Consider the following 10,696-nt stretch of genomic DNA (forward strand, 5'->3'; position numbering starts at 1 on the left):
TTCGTAAATTAATTAGATTGCAATACATGCAACCTATTTTAGTTTGTACAGCTCTTATGACTTTTTATCTGATCCATACCAATGAAAAGCTTACGACCCCCTGGCGATGCGGAGTTTGTGGATTTTCCCGTTTTCTCGGTGACTCACAATCCCTAGAATTCATTCATACGCGACGGATGGGCGACAACTGAGAATTGCGAGCACGCCGAGCACCGTTCACGAGAAAACGATCATCGTGACCACGGCTTACAGGTTCCCTCTTGGCAGGTACGTGCCGCGAAACAGGTGGAAACGTACTTGCGAAGGTAAACGAGATCGCTGCACGCTCGGACTCTGGTCTATCGTCGGTCATCGACGATCGAGAAACGATCGATGGAAATTGAATGGCGCTCCGGCCAGTTTCATCTTTCCCTTTGGATTCGCGCGAGACGTGCGTCCTGAGAAACATATATGCTGACAGGGAACATCACCCTATTGCGACGTCTCGATTTTTGTGTACACGTCGGACAGGTACTTTTTCTTTTACTAGGTGATAGAATATTCATTGGATGATGGAGGTGTTTTTTCAGATATTGGATGGGTGTTTTGTTTATATGATATCTGATGAATATCATAGATGAAATACTTATTCGAATATTGTGGATGAAATTACCCATTATATTATATTATACCCATTCTATATCATGGATAATAGGTCTGTTCAATATTATACATTTCATAGTATTTAACATGGTGGATAAAATGCTTATTGAATACTTAGTATCATGAATGAAATGGATACTTATTCAACATCAAGGATAAAACAGACACCTATTCAATATCATGAATGGAAGACCTGTATGATGGATAAAATAAATACCCATTTAACATCATGGATTAAATGGATACTTATCAACATCATGCATGAAACATATACCTATTCAACATCAAGGATAAAAGATACACTTATTCAACATCATGGATGAAATGACTAGATAAAAACATGTATCGAAACCTATCTAATTTATAAAATACACTTATAAAATTATACCTGTCCCAGAAATACAATTTATCATTTGGATGAACAGTAAGCAGAAGTCAGGTATCTTGAATTAAAACGAATTGAAGTAAAAAAAGTAATAATATACTTTATTTCTAGATTTAACTATTAAAGCTAGTTTGCAATTCTTGTTATCACATATATACCGGTACTAATTATACAGGTAGTTTTCACCTTTACGAATTTCGTTAGACCTCTTTCGTAAAGGGAGAATTCATCGAGTAAGAAAACGAACATTAGTAACTAAAAATTTGAAAATGAAAAGTCAAATTTTAAAATTTATATTTCATCATCGATAATTAGACTTTAATTAACATGTAACAGTTGTTACTTGGTCATTGACAAATGATCATTAACATAGACTTTGATTAACACATAACATTTGTTACTTGGTCATTGACAAATGATGATTAACATAGTCTTTGATTAACACATAACATTTGTTACTTGGTCATTGACAAATGACGATTAACAGTTGAAAACAAAAGATGGCAATTAACAATTGACAACAGAAGATGACCATTAATAGTTGACTGTTCATAATTGACAGTTGATAACAACTTCTAACTTAACTATTATTCTCCTCAATGTCCAAGCTCTCTGTGCTCAAAGAACGCTTCACCACGCAGTCCACAAATATTCGAAGCTCGTTAAATGGCTCCGAATCAATCGAAGACTGAGCCTCGCTAATTTTCGTTTCGTTAGAACTACCCGCAGCATCTCTCTGCAGAAGAAGAGTACGCTGCCCAATCAGTCTCTTCTTTTCTTCATAAATTTCCCGATAGCACTCGCAGGCGTTCCTCAGTTCTTCGCCAATTTTCGTAGCTCTCTCAAAATTAGAATCTTGCGACTCAAAAATTTCGCTCGCCCTTTCAATGTGCCGAAACGCCTCGTCTAGGGCCTCCAGAGTAAAAGAACGAACCGGAGTCTCGTTCTCGATATCCTCCTCGTCCTCGTCCTCCTCTGGCTCCTCCATTACCAAGATGTCTTCATCCATAAGCTCTTCGTCGTGCGCTTCCAGAAGATCGTTTACATCGGACGCAGAGACATTCAGATTCAATTCGTTGGCAAGACTGACGATCGCCTGTATACTCCGACATATAATCTCTCCTGGCTCCTCCAACCCTTCCATATTAAAAGAAAACCGTGGACCTAGTTTCTTCCAAGCGCCTCTCATGCTGATCGCCGTGATATCGTTCCATGCACGCGCAGCAATCTTTATCGCGTTCAAAATACCGAAGGATTCGTTCCAAAACTCCTGAACCGTGGGACTCGCCCTATTTCCATTTAATTTGAGCAACATCTCGAACGTGTAACGAAGGTAAAGCGTTTTAAAGATGGCGGTGACGCCCTGGCCCATGGGTTGCAAACTGGAAGCGACGTTTGGCGGCAGAAACATTATCTTGACGTTGGAGTGGTGATGCTGAAGAGACAGTGGATGACAAGGTGCGCTGTCCAAGAGCAGAATAACGCGAAAAGGAATGGATTTATCCTCGCAGTATTTTGTCACCCGAGGTACGAAGTATTGGGAGAACCAGTCTTCGAAGATGGAGGCAGTGACCAAACTTCGCTTATTGCCTCTCCATATGACCGGAAGCGAACTTTTGACGATACCTCTGAGTGCTCTCGGATTCTGTACGCGGTGCACCATCATGGGTTTCAGCTTGCAGTCGCCAGCTGCGTTCCCACCGAGTAACAAAGTTAGACGATCCCTGGATGCTCTGAAGATCGTGGACGATTCTTCTTTAACTGTAGAGCTGCAAGGGGGCATACGTTTCCAGTAGAGCTCGGTTTCGTCGACGTTGAAGACCTGCGACGGGGAGTAATTGCCCTCTTTCAACATCCCGGCTAACATTCTCGAAAACAGCCTCGCCTCGTCGTTGTTTGTATTCGTGTATTCGGCGAGGACTTTGTTGCTGTGCCAGCCAGATCTCCTCTTGTACCGATCGAACCACCCGCTGCTGGCGGAGAAACGCTCCTCGCAGCCTCCCTTCTCCTGTTTGAGCGCGTTGAAGATGGACAGAGCCTTCGCGCGAACGGTGGCGTAAGTTACAGGCGCGTGTACTTCCGTTTGATCGATTACCCAGTCCGTTAAGAGTTTCTCCATGCGAGGTATCAGGCTCTCGTTTTGCTTGCTTCGCACCCAAGTGGATTGGAGCCAGTGAGCGTTTTTCACTTGCTCTAAATACTTCTCTTTGTCCTTTAAAATAGAGTTCACCGTGGAGGTGCTTAACATGTATTTGGCGACCAGATCCTTCAGGGAGATACCGGACTCGTTGTCGGTTATTATGTTGCACTTCGTTTCCAACGTGATGACTTTTCGACGTTTCTTCTTATCGTTGGCATCTGAGCTAATCTTTCGTTTCGGCGGCATTATTGGTTGCTATAGCGGCTGTCGATTTGGAATATTGCGTAACAGTGTTGCGCAATCGTTCTTAACAACGTCAACGTGGCTACTAACTGCGTAGTAGACGCGGGATGATACTTGGATGCGCGAGCGCAGGCGTGTTGAGACGTGAAAGTCCAACAGTGGGAGATTGTAAAACGGGAATACGTAAAGTGGGAGCTGGCTATGTTCAGGGACGGCTTTAGCAGCTTTGGGGATCGATTTGAAACGTTTGTTGGCGAGGTTAAAGGGTTTGGAGTTAAAATCTGCTTCAGTAAGGATTGCTGATTTAAATGAGGAGGTTTAGTGATAGGGAAGTAAGAGAAATTGTTGGTAATAAAGTGTGGGATGGAGAAGTTATGGAATTTTTATAAATACAGTCAGTGTAATAAGTAGACTGCGGATCTTTATGCAAAATAAAATCTTCGCGAACGTGCCTACAAAAACTGAATCTAAATAGGAATTCATTTTATTCTGGAATTATTATAACGTGAACTTTTCTTTCAATCTTTTTTACATTTTTGCATATTGTTTACATTTTGTAGCTTCTAGCACATTCAAATTTCCTTTAAATGCATAAAGATCCGCAGTCTAGTAATAAGTGTTCGTATAGCAACCAATTTTAAATAAAATTAGTAAGAGAAGAAATGAGAGGCTAACATTAAAAATTAATTTAAAACTTTAATCTATGCAAATTCCTCTAAAATTTCTTCCTCTAAAATTTATTAATAAAATAAATACATAAAGTTCTATTTTGAATTGGTTTCTGTACGAATACTTATTACACTGACTGTAGGTGTCATTAGCAACAATGGTTATTTTAAGAAACACTTTTTTATGACAATTCTGAAATTGTTTTCGTAGAATAGATTATTGGAAATGGGGTGTAAATAAATGATAGAATACTAAATTTGTAGATTAACCGTTTGCACTCGGGGCCTGTTTTACTAGTATCTACCAGCAACTCGAGATGCATTCTTAGCATTCTATTCCCAGGAATGCTAAGCTTAGGTTGACTTCGAAAATGAGATCTCTAATTTGAGATTTGAAAATCAGGTCACCTTTGCCTCAACAACAATCATTTTATTGACACTTCGAGTTCTAATGAAATTAAACTTACACAAATATTATTGCTGGTTGATTCACTGCGTCAAACCTGGTGGCGACCGAGGATCACCTCTCGAGTTACAGCATCACGTTAAGATGTGACTGAGATTCACCTCTCGAACGCAAAGGGTTAACTTTAGCTTTATTCACTAAATTGTCACGAGCAAACTGTGATCTTTTCTCGACGAGGATTCACAAGACTAACCGATGAACGTTAAAAGAAAACCGTAGAAAGAATTTCTAGCTGCATGTAGCGTAGTTTTAGCACGTTTGTTTAGTCTTTAGTAAACTACAGGAAGGGTCCTCTTCAGAGGGTAGGCCATACCCTAAACGAAAACTTTCTCTTTGGTTATTCTGCAGTGACAGATACAACATTGTACATATATTCTCAGTACATATATTTTTGTAGTAAAATGACACGTTGCTGTTTAGTAAATAATCCAACACAGATAATTGTAACAGTTCTAAAATAACTGTTTTAGAAGAACGATTGTTTTAATTGCCACATGGTCATACAAGCTCAATTATTAAGTAGACTGGAAAGTAATGTCGTTTTTGGAATTTTAAATGCTTGTTTATCATTCATCAGCTGATTGATTTTTATCGATCTGGCATTGAAAATTTGTACGCTAGATAGGAAAAGGGTGTTGATAACGAGGACTATTACATAATTAATTAAAAATAAAAACATATTATAAATTTATTTGTTTGAATTTAATGTAAAAGAAACGACATTACTTTCTGGTCCTCCTGTTATAATTCCCAGTCTAATATTCAGAGATGGGAGTATTCATATCCATATTTATGAATATGAATAAATTTATGAATAACACGTTATTCACATTTTTATTCGTAAATAGTGCGTTGTTCACATTTTTAGTTATAATTAACTCTTCATTAAATAATGTAAATCACTTACTTATATTGTTTACTATCCTACACAGAATCGTTTTCTTCAAGGTACTTATACATATTCCAGAGTTTCGTATACGTGTTTATTAACACAACTGTAATATTTTTTATAATAATACAATAACACATGGGTACAATAATTACCCATTTGATTGGAGTGAAAACGATTCTGTGTAACGCGTCATTCACATTTTTGTTCATAAATTTATTCGTATTCGTATTTATAAATACCCCCATCTCTGCTAATATTCGTAATTGGTCGAAGATAGTATACTATTAAATTGGACATATAGAGTAGTCCCTTTCTTCTTAAATTGCATACAAATTCATTAACGTTTAGTCAAACACTTGTCAATGAACTACGTTCTTCAAGTGCTTGTATAAATAATACAGAAGTAACATCTAGTAAAATAAATGAGTTCATTGCATATGCCACAAAATGTAAACTTTATTTCTCGTCTATCAAACTTTCATGCAAAAGTTTTACTAAACAAGACTAGAACAGATCGGTATAGTGCGGGCCCCCTTCGGCGTGGGGCCCAATTGGAAGCAATTGGACCAATTGGCATAAAACCAGACCTGCCCGCAATAGTTCTATTTCATTGTAGCACTGCATGACGTTGCTGAGACACTATTCTCTCGTACTAAATACTACAAATAAGGAAATCAATATTTTTGACTTTTCAAAATTGAAATTAAACGATTTTTACTATTGTCTAATTTTGAAAGTGGTGCAAGTCCATTTCCAGCCCGTAAGTATACATCGGTTTAGTAAAATACGCCTAAAACAAATTTATATAACCAAATTACACATTGAAACATTGCCAGACTTCATATAATTTGCCTAAATTTTTTAATTAACAGATATGTTAACCTTTAATTTTCTCGAAACTAGAGAAAATGGACTTACACCGCTTTAAAAATAAACGGTCCATTTAGTGTTACATTAGTGATAAATTAATTAATTGCAATCGTCCCCAACAAGAATTGAAATTATTTTCTATCTGACATTAATCATTGAAATTCTTAAATTAAAATTTATTTAAAAATTCTCCTACTATGGACTCAGTCCGGTTTGATTTCATGAATAAAAAAAGAAGGAATATTAAAATGAAGCAAAACAATATTCAATATTCATAAGTCCCGATAAAATGACTTTGAGAGTCGATACGTTTCGTGATAAATCAATGCTCCTGATCGAGATTACAAATTGCCTTTTATTTAAAAAATACTCGATATGAAATAGATCAAACTATTAAAATAACCACGCACGACGTATTCAGACATCGTTAATTCTACGCTGTAATAATAAGTACCCAAAATTCAAGGATTATTCATAACAATTTCACGGGAAAAAATGGTGGAAAGACTAGCCTCGTGGTCTAATCACCAATAAAATCGATCGAGGTCAGAGTGACGAGCATCGATAGTCCCCCGTTAACCGAACTGGCTCACTGACCCAATAACTGCGCAGTTTCGGAGCCACTTTTTGTTCTATCCTGATTCACGCGGTCTATCAGCGAGCCTGCTGACGAAAAGGGACCACCCAGCCGGGCGTCGGTTGTCTCACAATGAAAGTACATTCCCCTCGGGTACTGGCTCGGACGAATACCCCGCAGGGGTTCCTGGCGTCGTTTTCGGGGGTGAAAATGTTGGGGTTCCTGCTGACGAAGAGGGCGACTCCGTCGCAACCCCCTTGGCTCGAGGGGGATCGATCCGGGAACGTTCTGCGCAGCTAACACCGCTGCTGGAACCTAAATCCGAATCCTTACTCGGGGGATTCGAAGAAACGACTCGACGTTGTCCGATGAAAATTAAAATGAAACCGCTAACAATCGATGATTTCGATGTTCTAGGACGAACGCAATTGGGAAAATATTAATATATTAACCCTTTGCGGGTCGTATGTCTATTCTCAACCACCAAAACTTTTTTACCGTTCCGGTCGTATGTCTGCTCTCAGCCACCACAACAAAGAACCATACTAATCTTGTATTGTATTCCGCGAATTGAAAAGATTTAAGCCATTAGACAATAGTAATAGATTCTAAGATATTAGTGTAATAATAGATTAATGGAATGATTAATGAAAAGATCGTTAGTAATCATATTAAGTTATACAAGAATATAGGAACCAGTGGATGAAATATCTACATGTTAAATTTTTCAAAGACAAATATTAGGTAGACTGGAAAATAATATCGTTATCTTTACATCAAATTCAAACAAATTTTTAATAAATTTCTATTTTTAATCGATTATGTAATCTCCCTCGTTATCGACAGCCTTTTGCCATCTAGTATATAAATTTTCAATGTCAGATCGATAAAAGTCAATGAGCTGATGAGTGATAAACAAGTATTTAACATTGCAAAAACGATATTACTTTCCAGTCCACCGGTAAAGTATAGTCAAATTGTGTTTTAGTGTAATTAGGCATTCTGGTTTCTTAAAATATTTCGAAAACAATACTCCAAAATGGCAAGAAGAAAGTTACCGAAAGATACCATATGATGGAGGACTATAAAATATAGTTTTTACATAAAAACATTACATTAAAACACATTATTGTGTAAACATATATCTAAAGTCCACGAAAGAATTAATAAATCGTTCTTCGGAAATTAATTCCGACCAGTACAATAGCCATGCCTACATTTAATACGACCGCAAAGGGTTAATTGTATAGATCGGATATACTTCATACCAAGTGGACAGAAACGGAACTATGGACACATTTATGTAAGTAAGTGAGAAGTAAGCGTACTGACATACATCCCAGCATAGTCGTAATGGATATATTAATATTTGAATATAATACGTTATGTAAAATATACATATAAATTATATACACCCCATACCAGGAGGACAGTAACATAACTACGGAAAAATTTAAATAAATCCCATATAAACAATGCTCGTCTTATCCCTATCAAGGATTTTATTATAACAACGAACATTTTCTATTAATTTATATATTCATCATCAAAGCCATGGTCCACGATAAACAAATCAAAAAAGAGGAATCGAATAGGGAAATTGTGCGTCTCAACTTTTATTTGTTGAGTCTCGGAACTTAATAAAAACGTATCGAAGAATTCTAGAGCATTCAGTATGTAATTACCACATATTAGTGGTTGTACAAAAGCAAGGAAATGAACATCTGCAGACAAAGAGAAGCGCTAAGTCATATTCCGTAGTTTCAATCACGCCATTTGTTTATCGGTGCTTCCTCCTGCGAGAGGACTTTCATTAACCCTTTGCACTCAAGAGGTGACTCTCAGTCACCATTAGGTTTCACGCAGCAAATCTATAATACTTAATGTTTCTTTAGGTTTAATTTCTTTGGAGCTCGAAGTGTCGATAAAATGTCTGTCGGCGAGGTAAAGGTGACCTTATTCTCAAAGGTAGATAGCTTAGAATTCATAGCAATAGAATGCTAAGAAACATCTCGAGTTGCTGGTAGATACCAGAAAAAAAGGCCTCGAGTGCAAAGGGTTAATATGTCAGAGGTGATCTACGATATTCTACTGCCTCGTCACCACGAAAAACGAAAGGTGGACCGATTGTATTAAATTAGTATATTAAATTAGTAGTCCAGCGTAGGAAAGACGAAATGGCTGCATTTGGCAAATTGAGGTTAGGTCTGGGGGCAGCATCTGGTTGCCGCTCGCCATTGTGCAAATTATCCTTGTGCACATTTTATTTAAACTGCGGTTACGTGTGTTTTTTTTTTTTTTTTTATTATATAATATTCGCGTGATAAATGTTTCTTTTATATAAATCATATAAGGAGACAATTACATATAATCTCATTAATATATAATTATAATCGTATGTGATTGTCATATTATATGAGATGTACTGAAAAGAAGCGTCTCTTATTTTCTATTATGTGATATATTGGAAAGAAATATTTCTTTTGTAATATTATGTAATGTGCATAAAAGAAACATCTCCATTACCGAATATTTTCTAAATAATCTCTAAGTACATGAAAATTGCCCAACGCTATTAATTTTATTGATACACCTGCAGAATTGATTTCACTACTATTTGACTTCATTAATATTTTATTTTATTTATTTATATTCAACCATGGGTTGAACCTTTCTTTATTATTTTCTTTAACTTTTCTTTATTTATATTCAACCAAGCGTGTTCGATCTACTTACAAAGGCTACTTAACACATCGAAAGTGCACAAAACAATTTCCCAACTAAAATAGAAAACACACGCTGCCGTCTCGTGACTAAATATCCTTCAAATTATTTCGGTCGACTTTCGAAAATCCCTGGAAAGCACTGGAGATTCCGCTAAAAGAAATGTCGCGACTCGTGACGAAAGTCGCATAAATTAACAGCGAAACTTGAGGGAAACTAATTCGCATGAAGAGGTAATAGAGAAGCCAAGGGTATTTATTAAAGGAAGCGAACCTCAACGACCGAGCATTACCACTTTATTTACGATATTTTAACGGCGCAACCCCACACAGGAAATTTCTCTTCAAGTGCATTTTTCGAACGATCTGGTTAACTTGCATTCGACCAAGGGAGTCTTCAGAAACAGATTGAAAACTACCAGGGACCGTACAATATATCGCGGAGCACGTATTAACGAGTACGTATCGATCGTCGCGAATGAAATTCTTAACACACCTCACGCGTATCGAAAAGATCACGTGACCTCGGAATCCATTCTCATTTCTTCTTCGCATCTTCTGCGCCTCGGAACAAAAATTCTCTGGAAATAGAATAATAATTCTAGTTAAACGTTATCGTTCAAAAATGTTAATATAAATATAATATACATATTTAATATAAATACTGTTGGAAAATTTTAAGTAGGATAACATTTAACCTTCATAGGGATAATTCATCCCTATGAAGGATCCCTAGGAATCCATTCTCATTTCTTTTTCGCATCTTCAGCGCCTCGGAACAAAAATTCTCTAAAAATAGAATAATAATTCTAGTTAAATGTTATCGTTCAAAAATTTTAATATAAATACTGTTGGAAAATTTTAAGTAGGATAACATTTAACCTTCACAGAGATAATTCATCCCTATGAAGGATCCCTAGGAATCCATTCTCATTTCTTCTTCGCATCTTCTACGCCTGGGAACAAAAATTCTCTGAAAATAAAACAATAATTCTATTTAAAAACTACACGAAATAAGAGATAATATATACTCGAACAACCCAGCACTCTCCTTCTCAAGAAGGGAACAAATTGTTCTCACAAGACTAAG

At 36.8% G+C, this 10,696-nt stretch overlaps 1 protein-coding gene across 1 annotated transcript; it reads right to left on the bottom strand.

The window, feature by feature from the left end:
* Window positions 1–1,607: 1,607 nt before the first annotated feature.
* LOC128879945 (tigger transposable element-derived protein 1-like) lies at window positions 1,608–3,413 on the bottom strand. Its single transcript, XM_054129523.1, has one exon. It carries the CDS (start codon window positions 3,411–3,413, stop codon window positions 1,608–1,610), a length of 1,806 nt encoding a protein of 601 aa, XP_053985498.1.
* Between the last annotated feature and the right edge of the window lie 7,283 nt (window positions 3,414–10,696).

Source organism: Hylaeus volcanicus, chromosome 7 (genome assembly GCF_026283585.1).
Source record: "Hylaeus volcanicus isolate JK05 chromosome 7, UHH_iyHylVolc1.0_haploid, whole genome shotgun sequence".
NCBI lineage: Eukaryota > Metazoa > Arthropoda > Insecta > Hymenoptera > Colletidae > Hylaeus > Hylaeus volcanicus.

What these genes read in the sequence shown, in the direction of transcription:
- LOC128879945 (XM_054129523.1), bottom strand. Translation starts at nt 3,413, where the DNA reads ATGCCGCCGAAACGAAAGATTAGCTCAGATGCCAACGATAAGAAGAAA.